The sequence below is a fragment of the Embiotoca jacksoni genome, unplaced genomic scaffold (assembly GCF_022577435.1).
Source record: "Embiotoca jacksoni isolate LCO1_2020_lvr unplaced genomic scaffold, fEmbJac1.0.p SCAF_14, whole genome shotgun sequence".
In the NCBI taxonomy this organism is placed as follows: domain Eukaryota; kingdom Metazoa; phylum Chordata; class Actinopteri; family Embiotocidae; genus Embiotoca; species Embiotoca jacksoni.
This window is the reverse complement of record NW_027185274.1, coordinates 16,363,703-16,385,186: the sequence shown is the minus strand read 5'-3', so window position 1 is coordinate 16,385,186 and position 21,484 is coordinate 16,363,703. Positions and strand designations below refer to the sequence as shown.

At 41.0% G+C, this 21,484-nt stretch overlaps 1 protein-coding gene across 1 annotated transcript in view; it reads right to left on the bottom strand.

The window, feature by feature from the left end:
- pak1 (p21 protein (Cdc42/Rac)-activated kinase 1) overlaps nucleotides 1-21,484 on the bottom strand; it is a 52,076-nt gene that overhangs the window by 12,473 nt on the left and 18,119 nt on the right. Inside the window, exons 3-9 of the mRNA XM_069148307.1 lie at nucleotides 10,222-10,441; nucleotides 8,612-8,706; nucleotides 7,133-7,280; nucleotides 6,936-6,973; nucleotides 5,053-5,166; nucleotides 1,851-1,939; nucleotides 1,671-1,810 (exon numbers count right to left, since the gene is read on the bottom strand). Coding sequence (XP_069004408.1) covers nucleotides 1,671-1,810; nucleotides 1,851-1,939; nucleotides 5,053-5,166; nucleotides 6,936-6,973; nucleotides 7,133-7,280; nucleotides 8,612-8,706; nucleotides 10,222-10,414 — 817 coding nt within the window. The 5' untranslated portion in view covers nucleotides 10,415-10,441. The remainder of the gene's footprint in view (nucleotides 1-1,670; nucleotides 1,811-1,850; nucleotides 1,940-5,052; nucleotides 5,167-6,935; nucleotides 6,974-7,132; nucleotides 7,281-8,611; nucleotides 8,707-10,221; nucleotides 10,442-21,484) is intronic.

Below are 21,484 nucleotides of genomic sequence, written 5' to 3'. Positions count from 1 at the left end.
TACTAAGCAGTGGTTCCCAACATGGAGGTGAGGACCCCAACAAGGGTAGAAAATTAAACCAGACGGTCCTCAAGACGATATATTTATGTAGATATTTATTTTGGTTATAGTTTTCTGGCTTCCCTCTAATATTGTGAAATGGGTTTAAAACTTTGCAGAATTTCTATTATGTTAAATATTAGGAAAATTTTAGAAAAATTATCGTATTTTTAATGACTATTCATTATTTCCTAACTGTACGTTGAGACATTTAAAGTTTATTCCTTAAAACTTCATCAAACTTAATTTTAAGTCCATGATGTAAAAATCCTAGTTTTTTTCTAGAGCTTTTATTGTGATTGTTTGAGAAAACAACTAGATCTAGATAAATACATTTATTTTAAAAAAATGTTGTGCAAAATGGACCTTTATTTGTTATGAAATAAGTTTGATCACAACAGTCTTTGTGCTTCAAATCAGTTACTAAAGACTTTAAATATGATATCAGTCCAACTTCACACTGATAACTATCATTAATTCATTTAACATGAAGAGTTTTAACAAGGTGGTCTTGGAGCCTTAAATCAAGGCAAAAAGAAGGACTTTCAGAGTAAAAGCCTCTGTGTGTGTAGCGCGTGTTTAACTGGTGAATATTCACATCTGGCTCATGTTAGCGGCCACAGTCAGAGGGGGGAGAGCTTCACGAAGAAAAAGGCTGTGGGCTGTCCAGAGGTCTGAGCTACACAAACCATGGAGGACAGTTCAAATACCGCCATAACTGCGGTTCATGTTGGAGAAAACAAAACCGTCTCACTGTGAGCTGAAACAGCACGGCTCCGTCAGGTCTCCGTGAAAACAGGAACCGAACATTAAGTATGAAAACAATAACGTGTTTAACAGGAACATTTGAACACTGGGCCTGGGGTTACAAAGAACTGGAAGATACTTCTACATGGGACATCACGGTAACGTGTCTGCACATCATTTTCCTTCCTCCAACTACACTGCCGCCTAAAATAAACTCCAACCCTGCAGTGTGAGAGAAACCGTGATGAAACAGCCCGTCAAAACTACAAGTGAAAATGAGACTAAAATTAGAACTCACTCTGCACCGGGGACCAACTCCATCTGAATATTTACTAAATACATTTGTAGACTTTTACTATTACAGGTTGATAATATGTAATATAAATGCATAGAAATTTGAAGTTAAGACTTAAAAAGTTCCGCTGTCAGCCTTTCAAAATAAAAGGTGCTGTATTATTAATTGATAAGGCCTTTGATCCTGATGCAGAGCTGAGTAGTCACACTCATCCTGATAAATGCTTTGAAATTGAGTAGCCTGCACTTTGACTGACTTTCAGAGGACACTTCAGAGGTCTCTTCAGCTGATTGTTTCCAGAACGTACCTTCATGTATTTCCAACAGCAGAACAACAGTTTCACAGCTGTCTGACTTGGCAGTGAACAAGCAGATAACACTCATGTGAGGCCGTCAGGTGTCTGAACGGGAGGCTGAAGTACTGATGTTGTTACTGCAGCTGCTACAGACCAGCCGGCTGAAACCTGAGTGTGTTGCTTACTGCTAACTCAGTTCTATAGTTTAATCAACAATCTGTCGGCATGTTTAAGTCCATACACAGACTTCATATTTTCCCGTTTGTGTGCTGTGAGTGAATAAATGAGCCTTACGTAGTTTCTCCAGGATCTCCTCGTCCGACATCTTCTTCTTCCTGGTTTTGTCCTGTGGGCGGGGCAGAGAGGGGCCGGGGGCAGGGCTCGTGCTGGGGGGGCTGCTGGAAGCTCCCTCTGCAGGGGCGGCGGGGGTGACGTCGGCGGCGGGGGGTGACGTCGGCGGCCACGGTGGCGGCGGCCGCGGCAGTCGGCGGGGAGATAGGCGAGGTGGCGGCATCTTTGGTGGGAGGAGGGGGGAGGGGCTCGATCACAGAGCGGGTGTATATCTGAAATAAAATCAAATAAAAGTTAAACTATGTGAATTCAAACTGTTTTAAATGATGTTGTTCAGATGTTTTAAACAGAATAAATAAGAAAATATTCACACGTTTTAATTATGGCATCATGTATATAACTATGGCAAAGACACCTTATTAAGATACTATTATTAAGACAAAAAATGTCCAATGACTTTTAAAATAAAACCAAACAAAATTAAATATTTAGTAAATAATAACGTATTAATAAAAGAAAACACTAATTTCACAATTCCTCTTGCTTTCTTTTCCAGACTTTTAAGACCAAGTCAGAAAAACACTTTCTTTTTTTATATTTCTTCATTAAAAAAAAGAAAATTACATGGAAAATAATACATAATACAACAGGTTTAATGTTGTCGCAGTATTCTGTGTTTAAAACACTTTAAACTGTATAAACACATACTTCTGTTTTGTCTTATTGCATAAATAAAAAAAGAAAGTTGCAGTATGAAGAGTGTACACAAAAAATAGGTATAAATGACTATTACTTAGTATTGATTTAGATTTTTATTTCATCTAACCAGATCAGTCATTATGTCACAAAATTACCCTCTATTACCTTTATGAGTGTGTTACAACATGAACAGTTTGTTTGTCCATCTGTATCTAAAACCTTCGGTTTTATCTAGTAAACCTCAGCTGAGATCAACAAAGAGCACAACATGATGAGGAAGAAGCTTCGCTGAAAACATAATTCACATTATTTTCTGTACATGTCTAAAATTATATTTCATGTATGCATTTTTATGAATAAACTTTGTGTGTAGTTAAGTTTGAAGAAACTGTCTGTAAGTGATAAAAAATGGTTTTGAGTGTAACTGAAGTAAAAACTAAAGTATGTGATTGTGAGGCGTTTGAGTCAAACTCGGTTTTCAGACTGTTGAGATGGAAAGACCAAAAAGTCTAGTGTGTGTGTGTGTGTGTGTGTGTGTGTGTGTGTGTGTGTGCGCGTGTGTGTGAGAAAAATGGTGTGAGTCAGGTGCTCGAGACTCATCACTATGGAAACGGCGGTGGTGCCATGGAAGCAGCCTCTCAACCGCCAACCTGTCTGAGAGGAGAAACAATGTGTGTGTGTGTGTGTGTGTGTGTGTGTGTGTGTGTGTGTGTGTGTGTGTGTGCACGCGCGTGTGCATGTGCGAGGGGGAGGAGAGGAACATAAAAAAGGAATTTGTAAAGTTGTTTGCTGATGTGACCAACAGTGTTATTTATTTATGTATGTGTGTGTGGCTTTTCTACTTTTCTGTATGTGAAAGTCAGCGGTAAAGTCTCTTGCACATTTGAAGATGCCTTTTTTCACTATTCCATGACAAATAAATAAACATTTAAATAAATGGATTATCAGATAATTACAGTAATTTTTAGTAGGTTATCTGAACACAAGTCTTTTTATGTGTCTGAAGTCTGAATGGATTCTTTTATTAGAATTATTTTACCGTTTATTGTCTTTTCTTTCTATGCTGTTCTTCTCTCTCTCTCTTCTCCTCTCCCCTCTGGTGAGGGTCTGGTTCTGTCGGAGGACTTTTCTTTCTGCTGAAAGGCAGTTTTCCCTCCGAGCTGTAGTTCATGTAGAACTGTTGGGTTTCTCTCTGTAACGTTCTCAGTTCTGTTGTAAGGACTTCATGATGTTAAATATCCTGAGATGACTTGTTTTGTGATTTGGTGCTATCTAAAGAAAATTCAATCAACTGAATTCAATCAAGTGTACGCTGCTGCCACTTTATCGAGATGTGTTTTAGTTATTTAGCTCAACCTTTACTGATACAAACAGTGGACAAAATAGCAGAAACACAAGCCAGTATCACAAATAATTCAACAGAAATGTATCCTGCAGTTGAATCAATACTGGAACACTTTTAGTGTGAAGCTGATAAACTGACAACTGACTGTGTTTTAATCCACAAGACAGAAGTGATGGAGAGCCAGAGATGATCTTTGTCAACCTCTGGTCTCACTTTGAGAGAAAGTGTGTGTGTGTGTGTGTGTGTGTGTGTATGTGTGTGTGTGTGTGTGTGTGTGTGTGTGTGTGTGTGTGTGTGTGTGTGTGTGTGTGTGTGTGTGTGTGTGTGTGCGTGCGTGCATGCGTGCGTACGTGTGCTCTCTAAAGCCACATGTCCACCACTGATGGTACAAAATGAGTAGAGTGTGCCTATTTTGATTGACAGGTGTCTCAGCCTTGTATTGAACAGCACCAGTTGAGTGTGTGTGTGTGTGTGTGTGTGTGTGTGTGTGTGTGTGTGTGTGTGTGTGTGACAGTCACAGGGGAAGCGGAGTTTTTTTTTTTGTTATTTATAAACAGTTTTTCAAAATCTTCCCCTGTGAATGTCACACACACACACACACACACACACACACACACTGAAGTCTGTGTGGTCATATTAGAGAGTTGAGGCAGGAGATGTGTCCATTTAAAGAGTAGCGACTGTGAAACATCTAACAAACAACGGTACCTGGACAGTGACTCACTCTGTGTGTGTGTGTGTGTGTGTGTGTGTGTGTGTGTGTGTGTGTGTGTGTGTGTGTGTGTGTGTGCGTGCGTGCGTGCGTGCGCTCTCTAAAGCCACATGTCCACCACTGATGGTACAAAATGAGTAGAGTGTGCCTATTTTGATTGACAGGTGTCTCAGCCTTGTATTGAACAGCACCAGTTGAGTGAGAGTGTGTGTGTGTGTGTGTGTGTGTGTGTGTGTGTGTGTGTGTGTGTGTGTGAGTGTGTGAGTGCGAGTGAGTGTGTGTGTGTATATATGTGTGTAAGAGAGAGCTTGTTTTACTATCTTTGTGAGGACCAGCTCCAGTTATAAACCATCATTGTGAGGACATTTTGGTATGTTTTAAAGTCAGAATTCGATTTTTGGATAAGAAATGGATTATATCACAGAAAGTCCTCACAAGTACTGAGAGACAAGAGTGTGTGTGTGCGTGAGCTTGTTTTGCTATCCTTGTGAGGACCAGCTCCAGTCGTTAACCATCATTGTGAGGACATTTCGGTGTGGTTTAATGTCAGAATTAAATTTGGGGATAAGAAATGCATTTTATCAAAGGGTCCTCACAAGTGTAGAGAGTGAGAGTGCGTGTGTCCTTACTGATTTGGTGTGTTCAGGTCGGGGGGCGATCACCGGCGGGGGCTCAGCCTCATCCTCGTCCTCATCCTCAGATACGGTTGCTATGGCGGGCGTCTCCGACACGGCCTTGGAGTTCTGTGTGATGTCAAAGGGGGAAAGAGGGCGGAGCCTCAGTGACATCATCTTAACGTGAGCTAGGAGCGACACCAGACCCATCATTGCCTCCCGCTGTCACTGCCTCATCGTGTCGTCACGCGGAGAAGTTTTCTCCTGCTCGTCTTCAGCTCTTCGTCTCCGAATCTAACCTCCTCTCTGTCCGCCCTTCGTTCCCTCCCTCCTCTCGCCCTCCTCCCGTCATCGCTGCTGATGTCTGAGAGCCCCGGTCATGTCTGGCTCCTGATGCCACTAGTCACATATCCTCCTCTCCATCTCCCTTCCCTCTCTCTGATAGTCTGGTGCTCGGCCGGTGGCCAAGCTGCAGAGACGAGGAAACGGCGAAAGGAGGAAAAGATGCTGATTCACAGTGCAGAGACAGAGAGAGACAGAGAGAGAGAGAGAGAGAGAGACGAAGAGGAGCTTCATCATCCTCCCTCCTTCTCTTTATTCTCACCTTCATAGTTTGGCTGTCAGACGACACGTCCACTGCGCCAAAAACAAAGCTTCCCCTTTTATTCCAGTAAGAATCAGTGAGTTTAAAGCTGTACAGTCACACGGCGGAAAGTTAGGAAACGGACGGACCAGTCAAATAACATGCACCTGAACGCATCACGGAGTATTCCCGAGTCCTTTTACTCTACAACATAGACCTCAGGGGGAAAAAAAGTAACTTTAATAAAAATTTTAAAAAAAGAATTAACGTACTAAATGTATTAATTCATCAAATAAATTTTAAATATCAAGTTGCAACTAGTGGTTTCAGAGCTGTTTGGGGCTCAAACCCGTTTTTATTCTATTAGATTATTTATTAAAGTTTTATTAAATATTTTAAGCAATAACAAAATGTCTTTAAACTTTAGAAATGGTATTTTCAGACATAACTATGAAACAATAATGCACAAATCAAACTGAATTGACCTCAGAATTGATCAAATTCCATTAAATAAATCCCCAGTAATGTTATTTATGGGAAAGTTTATTACAAATAATATTTTAACAATATTTGACTTTAAGTATTAGTTTTTGAGCTCTTTAGGTGTGTTGACAACTTCTACAAAGTAAACTTTTAGGTTTTTTTGTCAGTAGAAATGCTAAAATCCTTTCAAATGAGCAACCTTATATTTAGTCAGCTGTCTTGAGTTAGATGAGAACATTCATTCAACTCGTGACTGAGTTGTACGTTTGAGTGGAAACAGTAGAAACCACTAACCTGGCAGATCTCTCACTCCACGCAAGCAATCGGCTAATATCAGCCTGATAAAAGGCTGAATGGCAAAAAGAAATACAAAACCACACGGAGGAATATATGTTCTTCCTCCTTCTAAAAATGATTACAACAGCAGTTTCCCAAATTGCAGTTTTTTTCCAGTGTTATTCATCGTTTTGATTTAAGGTGAGCTGTTTCTGTTTGACCAGTAGATGCACAGAAAACAGAAAATAAAGACTACACAGGTTCCAGGTTAAATCTTTAGCAGATGAAGCACTTAAACAAATATCATTTATTTTATCGCAACTTTCCAAAGTCTCTGCACTGCAAATACTCGTACAGAAAGCATGAATGTGCAGTTTGATTGACATCTAACAGCCGTTCATTCTTTCGTCACATCTTCAGGAGAAAGACACATTTTAGAAAAAGTGGCCCATATGTAGGACCTGGGATGTCTCACGTAGAGGGGGACACCTGGTCACTTTAATGTGGCCTCATGTTGGATGCAGGTTAGAGAAGGTGCTGACAAAAGCAGTCTTACCGTTGTGGTGGAGGAGCTGTAGGCGTCTGCGTTCTTATCTGCAGGAACACAAAACAGCAGAATAAGTGAGGGAAAAGGAGCAGCCAGGTGTGTGTGTGTGTGTGTGTGTGTGTGTGTGTGTGTGTGTGTGTGTGTGTGTGTGTGTGTGTGTGTGTGTGTGTGTGTGTGTGTGTGTGTGTGTGTGTGTGTGTGTGTACCTGTGAAGCTCATGTATTTCTGGCTGTTGGCCGTTTCTTTCGAGTCGTAGAACTTTAAAACATCAAGGACGGCCTGAGGATTCTTCTTCTGCTCCAGCTTGGTGATGTTGGACGTCTGCAGGAGTCGAGCCCACTGCTCCGGCATGCCCTACGTCACACACACACACACACACACACACACACAGAGTTTTATTTATTATTAGAATCAGAACCAGATTAACTGGCCAGGTATTTACACATACAAGTAATTTGACTTCGGTTTTAACTTGCGCTCTGAACGCACAAACACAAAAACAGACATAAGTAGACATATAAAACATAAATAGATGTATATACAGCTAAAACACATATATACACAGGGTTTGACATTGCATGTCTAATGGAACTGTTTAACAAATTGATGGCCTGTGGGTAAAAACTGTACTTGTTCTCTTATTTTATTTATTTATATATTTATTTTATTTATTTTATTATCTTATTAATTTACTTCTATGTGTACTGTGTACTTTTTCAACTTGTATACAAGCTGACAAATGTTCTACACTTTTTGAGGAATGATAACTTTTGGACAATATACTATAGTAAGGACACACACAGTAAACACACACACACACACAGTTCCTAAAGATTCCTAACGAAGCAGTCTCGTCATATTTGTACTTCAGTCCCAGATCTGGGTCACATCTCGATGTTTCTCAGCTCTCTCTTGACTTATCTGTCGGGGTCAGTCCATCACTCACACACTCCACTTCCTGCTCCATCACTCACACACACTCTACTTCCTGCTCCATCACTCACACACACTTCACTTCCTGCTCCATTACACACACTCTCTCCACTTCCTACTCCATCCCTCCATCCTTCCATCCCTCCTCTCCACTCAGGTCTGATCTTTTCCTTTATGTTAAACCATCATTTCATCCATCAGTCTGGCATCTCTGCTGCTATTTATTCACTGAATCATATTCAGGTTTATTTATTTATTTTGTTGAAAAAGTTAAACTTTTTTTTGCATATAGATGTGTGTAATAAGCAAGAAGCAGGAACTGTGTCCCAAATTACAGAAAAGGAAACAACACACACACACACACACACACACACACACACACACACACACACACACACACACACACACACACACACACACACACACACACACGGTTTAACTCCCAGCTAAAAGAGCTTGGTCAGGCGGTTCAAGTGAGTCAGCCAAACAAGGCGTCTTTGTCCAACGTGATTATTTAAAAAGGTTAATTTGTGTGCAAGTGTGTATCAAACCCACAGACACACACATTTATACACACACACACTCGCACGCAACAATGAACACGGCTCCCTTTGGTAAGCAATTAAAGCGTGATGTAAACACACCAGACGCACAAACACACACCGCAGAAGCCCATGGTCTGCTTCCTATAAATGAAGGAGCATTACTACACACACAGGAGAGGAAACACACAACACCACACACACACTTACAGTAAACTCCCCGGTAACAGCATCAAAGCCGACATGGATGGTGTGTTCAAAGTCAGACGGCAGGGAAATCTCTGGGCGCTCCTTCTTCTTATAGGCTGAATCAAAAAAGAAAAAAAAGATGATTTTCAGATGAGGAAGCAGTCATATGCCAGAGGAATTATTATATTTCAGCATGATGTAGTTTTCCACTTCAAGGACATTATAATATCCAAGAATTCATTCCCCTTTAGATGTTTATAGATTAAAACGACCTAGAAAGAGTCCAAACTTGGCTCTTACAAGCTGCAAAAGAGAAGCCGAGATGCTTGTTGATCTTTTTTAATGATTAAAACATCTGTAACAGACAATCCTAAAACCAGCATCTTTTAAAAAAATCCCTTAAAGAGGAGGTACAAAGAGTCACAGGTTCACTAAAAGTCCCTGAAAAGATTTTAAATCCAGAGAGAAACACTAAAAATGTAGGAAATCTATAGGCAGACGGAGAAAGAAGTTCAAGGAAAACACATCAGAAAGTAGAAAACAAGAATAGAAAAAAAGATGGAACAAAAAAAAAGAAAAGAAAAGATGAGCAAAAAAAAAAAAAAAAAAGATGACAAAGAAGACACCACATGTTGTGAGATGCTCCTCTGGGAAATCGTAACTCCACCGAGCGTCACGGGCAGTCGATTCCCCTGAGAGGACTAACAACGATGCAGAACCACCAGCTTCCCGCTAAGCATCATGGGTAATCTGTGCCTGAGCATGGACGTGAGCAGTGAGGCAGTTTGTCAACGGAAACGGGAATGTGTTCGTTCCTCTGGAGACCGGAATTTGTTTCAATGAGAAAATGTTAGAAAGTAGCACGTCGATCCGAGGATCTACTGACAATTGAGTGATTCCTTCGCATAGATTACAGAAATCTCTTCTACTATAGATGGACAATAGATATAAAGTAAAACTTCATTGACTTCCAGTGTGAAGTCTTTTGTTACCAAAACAAAACACAACATATCAAATAAAAGTGGCAACAAAAAAATCATTTTGTTGAAGCATAAAAAAAACAAAAAAATATCCAAATAAAATACAAGCAACTGTTTTAAATTTGTCTATTTACTTCCTGGCGAAGACGTACTGTCAGCAGCTGGTTAACACATGAATCTGTTTTTCCTAAGTTTAAAGTTTGAAGAAGCTGAGAAGAGGGGCAGCGAACTCTGCTGCAGCAGGTCTGACGGCTGCTGTGACACAATAAGGTCAGACGGATGTAATCTGCACTCCAGCGCTCTAATGCACAGAGGGAGGCTGAGGAGTGGAGGCAGACACTCTGAGGAGGTTTTAAAACCTGTTTACTGACTATCGATCGAGCTGCGTCTGATGATAAAAACATGATATCTGGGGACATTTCTTAGCCACTTGTGATTTTTCATGAAACGTGGAGAGAAGATGGATAAAGACACCGGCTAGAACTGGATGATGCATTGCTGTAAAAACTGAAGATAAAACCTGTTTTTGTTGTCCATTTTTTAATTACAGTTAATGCAACAAGTCACATTAACACTCAGGTTCTTTTAAATTCAGAAAACAGTTAACATCCCATAATTGTCACGAGGTCGCCCTGTCCCGTCGGTACTCACTCTTGTCACCTCCTCCGGTCAGGATGAAGCGAATCGAGCGGTCCTTCTTCTTCTTGTCCTCCGGGTTCGGTGGGAGGGGCTTGGAGCCGTGGTTGAGGGGGGCGGGGTCCTTGTTGCAGGAGCCAATCATGGTGCTGGTGTTCCTCATGGGCGGAGCTGGGGGCTTGTCCTCGACCTCACCATTATCAGACATCTTCAGACGGGCTGCAACCGGCCGCTACTGCACAAAAACAGACCAATCAGAGAGGAGGAGGCGGGGTCAGCGGTGTGGAAATCAACCAATCACAGGTGAGCACTCAGAAGATAGCAGTCAGAATAATGATAAACTGATAAAAAAAAAAAAATTCTCCAATACATTATTAAAGCTGCAATTATGATTTTCACAAATATTCCTTAAGTTTACGATCCCACAGTGATTCCTTTAAATTTATTTATTTGTGTCACCAACAGTAAAAAAAAATACGAATAGATATCTGGTTGAATAGAACTATATTTTGATGTCAATGCACATTTAAATTTGCTTATGTTAGCCTCTTAAATTTAGGACTATTATTTATACTTTAGCAGTGCGGTGTAGATTATCTTTACAAAGATTTCCATTTGAAAGGTGCAACAGAAATAAATTCGGTCTGCTTTCAGTTTATTCATGTTTCTAATGATCAGAGACATGTTTGATTCCCTGTTGAATTTGTTTACTGTATTAAAAGGCGTTTTACATGGTCTTGAATGGATTGAATATTGGCACTGGATAGTTTGAGCAGGGCTGTAAATTGAAACATAGTCTTATTCTTAAGTTTCTTAAAACTTGAGTTTTTTTTTAGTGAACAGTAAAAATGTTAAGAAAACAACATGAAAGAGAAATTTGAGTTTTAATTTTTGAACAGAAACTTAAAGTCAAAAAACAGAATAATTAAATAATAAAAGAATAAATCAGAGTTTCCATTTGATCACTGAGAGGTCTGTTTGAGCTACAAACACTAAGATGGCTGAACCATGGTGTGTGTGTGTGTGTGTGTGTGTGTGTGTGTGTGTGTGTGTGTGTGTGTGTGTGTGTGTGTGTGTACTGACTCAGACCTAAGTAAGTCTTAGTCAAAAGATAAAACACACACTTTGTTGTGTGAGTACAACCTGGAGTGGGCACACACAGCTGAGAGGCAAACAAGGACATTTTAATGACTGGTTAAATGCTCGACTGGACACAGAGACCCACAAGGAGAGTCTATTTAGGTCAGAGCTACACCGAACACATCAAACACACAAGCATGTAGAGGATATTATCATCCATGAGTGATAAATTAATCTGATGTATTTAGAATATTCTAACGGACAGTTTCCTGAAAGTCTTTTCAGCAGCTATTTTAAATGTACTGACTTTAGCAGAGGCAGCGGCTCCAGTAGGCTCTGTGTTTTACAAGGACAGCCACTGACATGTTATATTATATTAATCAATAAAGTAACCTTAAGTCGAACAAACATGACTGTATTTCTGGGTTTAATGTACACAAGTAAACTGTTTCATGTTTTACTCCTCTGAACGTTTTCTTTTCTACTCGTGATATACAGATGGCGTGTACTGCCGTCTCTTCCTCTCGTTTAGATCAGTAGATACATAGATCGACTTTATTGATCGAGTGAGGGGAAATTGTTTTGCTTCAGCAGCACAGGTTAAAAAGATACAGAACAAAAAAGCAATGAAACTGACACAATAAAGATATAGTGGAAGTATAGCATAGTATATCAAAATAAAATATAGATATAAAATAGTGTAATGGTCACAATTTTGTCTTCACTATAAACTCCTGCATTCATTTTAAATTACTGGTGCTAACTTTTGGAGCCTTGGATGGTCGAACACCTAAAATCCTATATTTCCCATAATGCAACACAACAGCATATTTCATTCATCAGACCGGCACATCTGGGAAATTTGCCTTGTAACATGTTCCCGCACCCTTTTGGGGGGAAAACAACTCACCACACATTTTAATGTAAAATGACGAACGATTAAAAAAACCACCAGATTTAAATTCGTTTATATCGGACCCAAAGAAACGGTGAAGCAACTCTTAAGCCTGTCATAGGACATTGCTTGACAGATAAAATATTTATGATGGTGCGATAATCCCACTCAGTGTACAGAGGTGTCCAAGAGGCATATTTATCTCCAGGTGAGCAAATCATCAGTGAAATATTTTACTTTATCTGCTCTACAAATAGTCTGCTAGCTAATAGCAGCACTGTGCAAACCGACCGAGCCACAATATAAATCTTTGAGCCGCTTTGTGCCATAAAGTCCTTCTATCAGGATTTTTTTTTTTTCAGGACATGTAAGGGGAACCAATAGCTCAGTGTGTCTGACATTATTGTTGGCGCAACTAACTACACAGAAACTCTCCTGCATATAGTTGTTAAATTAAACCAGTGAAACAAACAAACCAAAACTCTGTGTGGTTTGAATTCAGTCACCAATCAGCCAAATCAAACTGAATTCTGTGCGTCTCACTGAAGGAGATATGAACACTATAAAAGGGAAAACTTCCTACTGAGCTGAGTTTGGAACAGACGCTGCTCATCATACACGTGATGCTGTTTCACCCTGCAGGCAGGTCAACGTCTGAAAACAGTAAATTAATTTCAGCTCTGATTCATCTGATAAGTCTTATTTATCGCTGCCCGCAGGAGAGAAGTTTGGCTTCAAGTAATCAGCAGCCAAATGAGCTGCACTCTACAACAAAGTCAGTATTTTTCAGCTTTTTTTTTAGAAGCCAGTCACAAAATAAAATCAAACCTAAGACACGACATAGATGGTAATAAACCGACCTGGAAGAAATATAAGCGGAGAAACTTTTGGATTTTTTTTTTTGGGGGGGGTTTAAACTAACTTTTAAGGAGGGGAAGGTTCATCTCAAACAATTAAGTTTTTCCTCAAAATAACTAAAACCGACAACTTTCTCTGCACAAAGCAGTTTACAGATCTTACCTTAGCAGAGGCGGACAAACATGTTGGCAGCTTAAAGATGATCCAAGAACAACAACAAAACAAAACAAAAATCGCACTGTGTGAATAGGAAATGTTGGAGAGTTAAAGTCCAGGAGAGACAATAAGACAGTGAAGCTCCGTCGGCCTTTTAACCAATCCTGACTCCACTACACGGTGATGTCACAAGGTGACTCACATGAGGAAATGGGACATAAAGTAACACACACAAACTGTGTCACACAAACGTAAAGAGGGTGTGTGTGTTTACAGCCGTCGCAAACACCAAACAATCATTGTTTGGAGGGGAGTGATGCCGTCTTTGATGTCTGCTGCTCTTTAACACACACACACACACACACACACACACACACACACACACACACACACACACACACACACACACACACACACACACACAGACACACAATGAGACAGAGGTCTCATATTTCGGACACTGCTGTCAGTTTCAGCTCAGACACGTTACCCCACACACACACACACACACACACACACACACTTCGATTGATAGTCTGAACTCACCAGCAGAGGATGAGTAATGAGAGTTTCGGCGGGTTTTCCCGACCTGCCACAAACACACTCGGTCCTGTCAGAAGATCTCAGTCATTGTTTCCTGCTGTAATTAAAGCACGAAACCGACTTTTGACCCCTTGTCCTGGTTCATCACTGAGAGGTCGTAGGTACATTTGAACTTCACATTTTCTTCATCAATTAATCTCTTGTTTACTTGTTTTGTTCAAATAATCGGGGAACCATCAAGAAAAAGAAAATGTTTGGTGATAGTTGCGATTAAAAATCTTAGATTGTTTTGGTGGATTTTCACCAAAATTGCGATGTAATTTAGAAAATCTTTAGTGAGTTTTTTGGAGGTAAAATTGCAGGAGTTAGCAAGCATTGGAAGTCAAGGGGAAACAAATATTTTCTTTTAACAAAGACCTGTTAAAGAGTAATATGTAATCACTTCCTGTAATACTAATCCTGCTGCACATCACAGAAATATTTGACTTGTAAACAACCACGGGACTCAAAGTGATAAAAAAGAGTCTAAAAGTGACGCAGCTTTCCAGAACAGACAGTCTGTGGCTGTCATATAGAATACAAGAGCTTTAAATGCTTTATAAATAATATTCATTCAAACCAGGCCGTATGCACAAAAACAAAGTGCAGTCTCTTTAAACTGGAAGTGTGTTTAAAACTAATCTAACAATGAGTGTTAATTAATGAGATTGCAAGACTGTGATTTCCTGGAGTTTTCAGAAAAACACTTTCAAACAGGTTGTATTTTGTGAGTGAGGAGACACAGTGTCTGAGTGATGAGAAAATATGAGGGCGTTAAGAGACCTCATCATATCGTACAACACACTCTCACTGGATGATTACAGCCTGTCTCAGAGCCGTCAGGCAGACCCGTCCATTATTCCAGCCGACATCTCTCTCCCTCTTCCTCCTCTCTTCTTCATCAGTCTTTTCAGCCATTAAACCCTCTTTTCCCTCATTTGTCTCCCTTCGTGCTGCTGGATCCGAACACTGAAGCTCAGAGCTGCTCTCCTCTGTCGGCTGCAGCAGTAACAACCAGCTAAGGTGGACAAAACTCAGCTGGAAGATCGATTTTTGATCAGCTCTATTTTCAGCAATCCTTTAAAACAGGCGTGATGAAGATTTTTAGGATGAGCTCGTTACTGAAAACAGCTGCCGGCTGGCTGGACACGAGGATGATGAAGGAGGGGAGAGGGAAGCTCCAAAATCACACACACAAAAAAAAAAAAAAAAAAAAAAAGCCAAACACCCTTCAGAGTGGAGTCAGGTGATGATTCTCTGTGAGAAAGCTTCTCTAACTCACACAGTCATGTGACCTGTAGTTACTAGAAAAAATATTGATTATCATTCGTCTTCAAAGCCTGATAGTAAACTAATCAGTAACATCAGTGATGTCGCCCGTTGGTTTGTGAACATTATGATGCCTCCAGTTCAGATTCTATCCGTCACCATCTTTGCTAGTTCGGAGTGGTTTAAAGCAGGAAGTGACCATTTTGGGACGAGCTGGGGGAGGAGCCAGCGGTGGATTGGATTTATCTGATTGGAAACCTGACAATACTACGTCCCGCCCACCGATAGCTGTAACCTGACTGCACCACAAGCCTGTCAATCAAACAGACACACCCCCCAAAAAAGGTCTTTTTGAGGTTTATTTTCTAATGAATGAGGGATTATTTTCAGATGGACCTCCAGAAAACTAATAAGAAGGAGTGACTTTAGCTAACAACACCAAAATAACTGCTGGAGACATTTTATTCACCTTGTATTTGATGAGAGAAGCTGAATGGGAGTCTATGGAGCCGGATGCTTTTTGGAACCGACCTCTAGTGGCACTCGGTGGTATTGCAGTTTAAGACACTGTATCGGTCACTGCCGCATAGATCAGTGTATCACCTTGACAACCCTGATCTCAGATCAATAAACAGATCCAATAAAACCCATTGACTTCCACCCACACCTGTCATCCATCCATCTCACTCAGTGTCTCACATTTACCTGGAAGAGGCTGTTTATTTCTGATATTTGTATTCTATTTAGCTACTTCTATTTGTATTCTTGTGTAGGTTAGGGAGGATCAGTAAAGTAAGAATTTCATTGTACAAAAAGGTGATTACACCAATCACCTTTTTTTCTATACTGTGCATATGACATATGACTTAAATTATCTTTAAAAATGTATGTAAGCTTACATTATGGACACACACACACACACACACACACACACACACACACACACACACACACACACACACACACACAATACGTGTCAGCACTTCCTGGAACTGCAACATCAGCCTCTGCAGCCGCGTTTACTGGAAGAAGACTCCATGTGTGCATTAAACCCTCCATGATACATACAGATACACACTTCACTGCATTATGCACACAGCACACACCTCACTGTCTCCTCCTGCAGTCTATGTCTCTTTACTCTCAAGGCAAAGATTCACAAGAATCTGAAATGGTTGTTGAATCATCCAAACATCGGGCTGGGACCTGCCCCAGTCGTGTCCCCTGGGCACGGGGAGGTCAAGGAGCCCCTGGAGGTCCTGCTGTTTACACACTAAACACTCTGGGGATGTTTACTCCACACATGCCCCGAGATAAATAAGAAACATTGACAGGAAACAGATGAAAAGACAGATGGGGGTGTTACCGTGGCTTTCTGACCAAAAACACAAAAAAGAACAAAAGAGGGATAAAATGAGGAGGTCAAAGGTTGACTGCATGTGATTTATTCTGATGGTTTCAGCGGTGTGAGCTGCAGAGAACGAACAGGTTTCAGAGATCAACACAAACAACCAGAAAGATCAGAGACAGGGAGAAATAAATTTTTGTCTGGCCTGCCTGCAGTCTCGACTCCAGCATCACGTCGTCATGGTAATAAGACAAACCCCAAGGCCCCGACTTCAAATGTATATTTTAACATATTTTACCGTCCGAGTTTGACAGCACTCACAGACATACAGTATGTACGGATACATGTACAAATCCCCATGAGAGCACAAAACCTCCCACAAAATCTATCTTCAAGTTCAACTGCACGCGCGCGCGCACACACACACACACACACACACACACACACACACACACACACACACACACACACACACACACACACACAGATCTGAGCCACACCCGTTATAATTTATGTCTTTGAAGTTTGAAACTCGGGAGAGTCCCTGGTTTACGCAGCACATCCTGACTGTTTTCTGGATTTAACACAACGGTTTATTTTACTCAGTTTATTTCCTTACTTTTTTTTTAATCTTAACATTATTTTGCTTTTACTAAAAGGATTTTCGATTTTTCTTTTAATCAGCACATTATTATAGCAAGTGTAATTTGTTTCATAGTCTGATATGTGATGTTTCTGAGCCACAGAGCTCCACTGTTGTCCAAAAATCACCGTTGCACTCGTTCTTTCATTCCCGTGATCACACACTGTAGTTTAATTACACGTTCGCAGTCCTGCTGCCACGGAAACATACCAGAACCCAGAATGTGGATTAGGCCGCTGATTAAAATAGTACCGAGCAAAGTCCATTTCCTCCAGAGTAATGAAGGAGCAGTTTTTAAAGGCTTATATCTCCAGTAAAAATCTGAGGACAGGATATGGAAATCATAAAGTATTCAGAGACTCACGAGAACCTTAGATTTGTCTGCAACACCACAGACTGAAACCAGCCTTTAAAAGCATTTTAGACTCAGTTCGGATAAACAAACAGATATTTTGCCAGTATAACATATTTTAAAGTCATATTAAACATTATTTTATCTATTTAAAATAATATTAAGAGATGTTTTAAAACCCACATGCCCCGCTTCCCACCAACACACACTGCACTTTCATTAATTATCAATCACATCTGAGCAGAGACGGGTTTAAGGCTGTTCAGCACAAACCTAAAGAGTCTTTTGTCAGGTGGCAATTAGTGTGTGTGTGTGTGTGTGTGTGTGTGTGTGTGTGTGTGTGTGTGTGTGTGTGTGTGTGTGTGTGTGTGTGTGTGTGTGTGTATGGCGGAGAGACAGATGGTAATTTTGAAGAGGAGGACGTGTCCAAACATAAAATAAAGAAAGAGAAAAAGAGTAAGCGAGAGAAAAGGAGAGGGGGATGGTGGTTTACTTCTGCATGAACGAAGGACATGACGAGGCGGAGTGGGACGGAGAAAGAGACGCCGAGAGAAACAAGAGCAAGAAGAGGGGGAGTAAAAGAATAAGAGGTTAAAAGAAGGAGGACACCTGGTAGCAAAAGAAAAGAGTAAAAGATGGAAAAGAGTGGCGGAGAATGAATGAAAGAAAAAGAGAGAGTGCGTGACCAAATAACAGACTCTAACATGGCAGGGGGCGCACACACACACACACACACACACACACACACACACACACACACACGTTTCCATCCCTTTAGGACGCCTCTTCGACTTATATACTGGAGACCTTAAACAAAGGCTTTACTAAAAAGTTTACTGATTTATGTTACGAGCAGTGAGGGGTCATGATTTTAGAATGTTTTCAATCCTCATTAAATCATAAAATCATTGAATACTTTACGCAACGATCATCTTAACGAATATATTTTCTCTTGTTTTTAGCAGCACCTGGTGGTAATGCATTTTTACCGCCTGAAGGTGGCGGTAATTCACCGAAAAGCTGTTTGTCAACCACCAGTGAGCAAAATGGGACTCTGGAAAGAGACTTATAATAGTGACAAGCTGCGATACACAGTAGAAACACTACAGCCATCAACAAGTTCTGTGTGGAGCGCCTTCAAATTAAAAATGAAAAAATACAAGAATCAAGGAAAATTTATTTTAATTCAAACTCTGCAAGCTAGCATATTAAAAGTGAAGCATCGAGCAGAAAGTCCATCAACAGATCAATAATCAATCAGGCGAAGTAAGTTTGATGTTGGATGATGTTGTTTTCTGTTGAAGACGAGTGTTTTGGACGTTTTATGGCCAAATTCACGCCATGAGCGAGTCTCTCTTTGTGCACGTGGCAGCAGAGGTGGGTCTTTGATTAATAGTCAAATAGATCAAAGCAACTATTGAATAGTATTTTTGCCTAAAATGTCCATCATTCGTTATAAGAGCTGTTTTTATTTTGTCCCCATAAGACAGAACGCTTAAATAGATTTATGTCCCCACAACGTTGGTAATGTGAGTGAAATCACACAATGTTCAGCGTCTCGCCTGAGGGAACGTCAGAGGTGAGGTGACGACAGAGCATGATCTCTTATCAGATGTCACAGCCCCTCTCATTTTACCCATAATCCTTTGTGTTTCAGGGTCGCTCCCTGCGGTCTCTGTTCAGAATACGTTCTCACACCATCAGAGCAGTTTGAGATGTTTTCGGGGCTGCGTCGTCGTCGTCCGTGTGGACAACCAGCGCTCGAATCACACTTTACAAACCTCAGAGTGTCATTAGGGTCGATTATACAGCTCAAAGGATCAATACTATGATCAATAGGTAAAAAAAAAAAAAAAAAAAAAAAAACCTAGATACTATTAAATTCCAGCTTCTTGATGTTGATCGAGCGGCGTAACTTGAAACACTCCCTTTCAAAAGTTGTGTGCAGCTTCCCCCCCAATGACAGTTTTATCAACACATCTTACATGTGATGAGAAAGATATTGTTCACTCCAGTCCAGGTCAGCACACCTGCAGAACAACTGCACCTCCACTACTGCATTTACTGACCTGAAACTGCCGACGTGAGGTTTAACGCATACAACTGCAATCTGACAACATTCACATCAAGAAAAAGACAACTGACGGCAACATATTACATCTTAAATTACAATAGTAGAACACTTAAAGTCATTTAACCAAAACAAAACAAAACAAAACATTTTGTGTTATTTTATCTAGAATAATGTGATGTCAGGATCTGACAAATTAATTCTCACAATATGAATTTTGCCCTCATTGCCAGCCTTCTCTCTCACACACACACACACACACACACACACACACGCGCGCGCACACACACACACACACACGCACACACACACACACACACGCACACAGGATGTGATTAACTATCTGTCCATCTGCCTGTGTGGTTGCAGCACATTGATTATGCGGGTTATTGTAAGCAAGACATCGCATCCCCAAACCCTTCACTCACACACACACAGGGACACACACAGGGACACACACACACACACACACACACACACACACACACACACACACACACACACACACACAGGGACAACCTGCTCCATGCAACCATCTGTCCGGCCCCGCCTCAGCATATTGCCTTCAGGGGCCAACTGAGGCCAGTGTGTGTGTGTGTGTGTGTGTGTGTGTGTGTGTGTGTGTGTGTGTGTGTGTGTGTGTGTGTGTGTGTGTGAGAGAGAGATTTGTGCTGCTTAAAACAACATACATAATCAATGTGGAGCTCCACCTACTGAGATCATTTAGATGATCTCTCCCTCTTCTGCTCCGCACTGGGATCATTTACATTTCAGTAAGAGATTCAGTGACCGAATCGGCGGCTCACACACTCATCACTGCTCCATGTGTCCTTCTGGGCCGTCCGACGGCATTACAGCTCGCTGACATCAGCGGGTTAACGAGAGCCAGTTTTATTAGAGTGCTTTGGATAAATTTGAGTCACTTAGTTTAAAATACTACAAAACTAATTATGATGGAAACGACAGCAGTTTGACTAGAAGTGGTCGAACCTCCTCTCCTCTTTAGTGTGATTGACTCTTAAGCCAATCCAGAGGGATGCTTTCTCAACTGAACTACAACCAGAATGCACACTTTTAATCTCTTTGACTGGAGTAAATAATTAATTTCTCATCCCATGTAATATGTGTCGATAAAAATGTTATACAGGAAGCTGCCACGCAGCTTTTGTGAGTAAGTATTCCATGTGTCACCGTTCCACACGTTAACGTGACCACCGGTACGTGAACATTCATGATGTCACCGTGGTCAGTTAATTAGTATAATTTTAATTAGTATAATTTTATGTCAGTATTTTAGGGAACGGAAAGAAGTCACATGATGAGTAACAGGGTGGGGAGCCACGATTGTGTTTTCGTTAACGTGTGGAACTCAGGTTCTGACTTTGATCAAGAGACGAAACTTGAATCACTTACTCGTTAAAAGTTATAGCTTCCTCTTGCTTCGTCCAAATCACTGCGCTATGGTCTGTTTGTACCCAAGAGGAACAGAACTCTTTGAACGCACCACGTACAGATAAGAAAAAGCATCAGCCCAAACACATGACGAATAAAAAAGGAACTGAGGTCCCTACTCCCATTTGGGTCAACATCTACAGAAAATGTAAAGGGAAGGACTAAGAAGCAGGACCAGCGCTGAGCAGGAGATCAGACTCTTGAGGCTAGGAGGTCGTTGACCACTTCAGCGAGTCAACTGGCTGGAAAGAAAACCGACTAAACGAGCAAACCTTCAAACTTTTGGAAGGACCCGTCGTTGTTGGAGGTCAACCTAACGTAGACGTGGCGTGTGATGACATCAGCACAGGCTTCACTGGTCCGCCGGACAAACTGGGTCGAGACTATGATCCCGACAGTACACGCTGTCAAAGCCAACCAGCATCACGGCTCCAGTCATTTCGCCCCAGTTCATGTCCATTTTGGGAATTCATGATGCAACTGTGACATCTGAGAGAAACACACATCTAATTCGAATACGCCGAGCAAACCGGCGTTATGTAGCGACTGCATTCAGAGGTTCAGCCGTAACA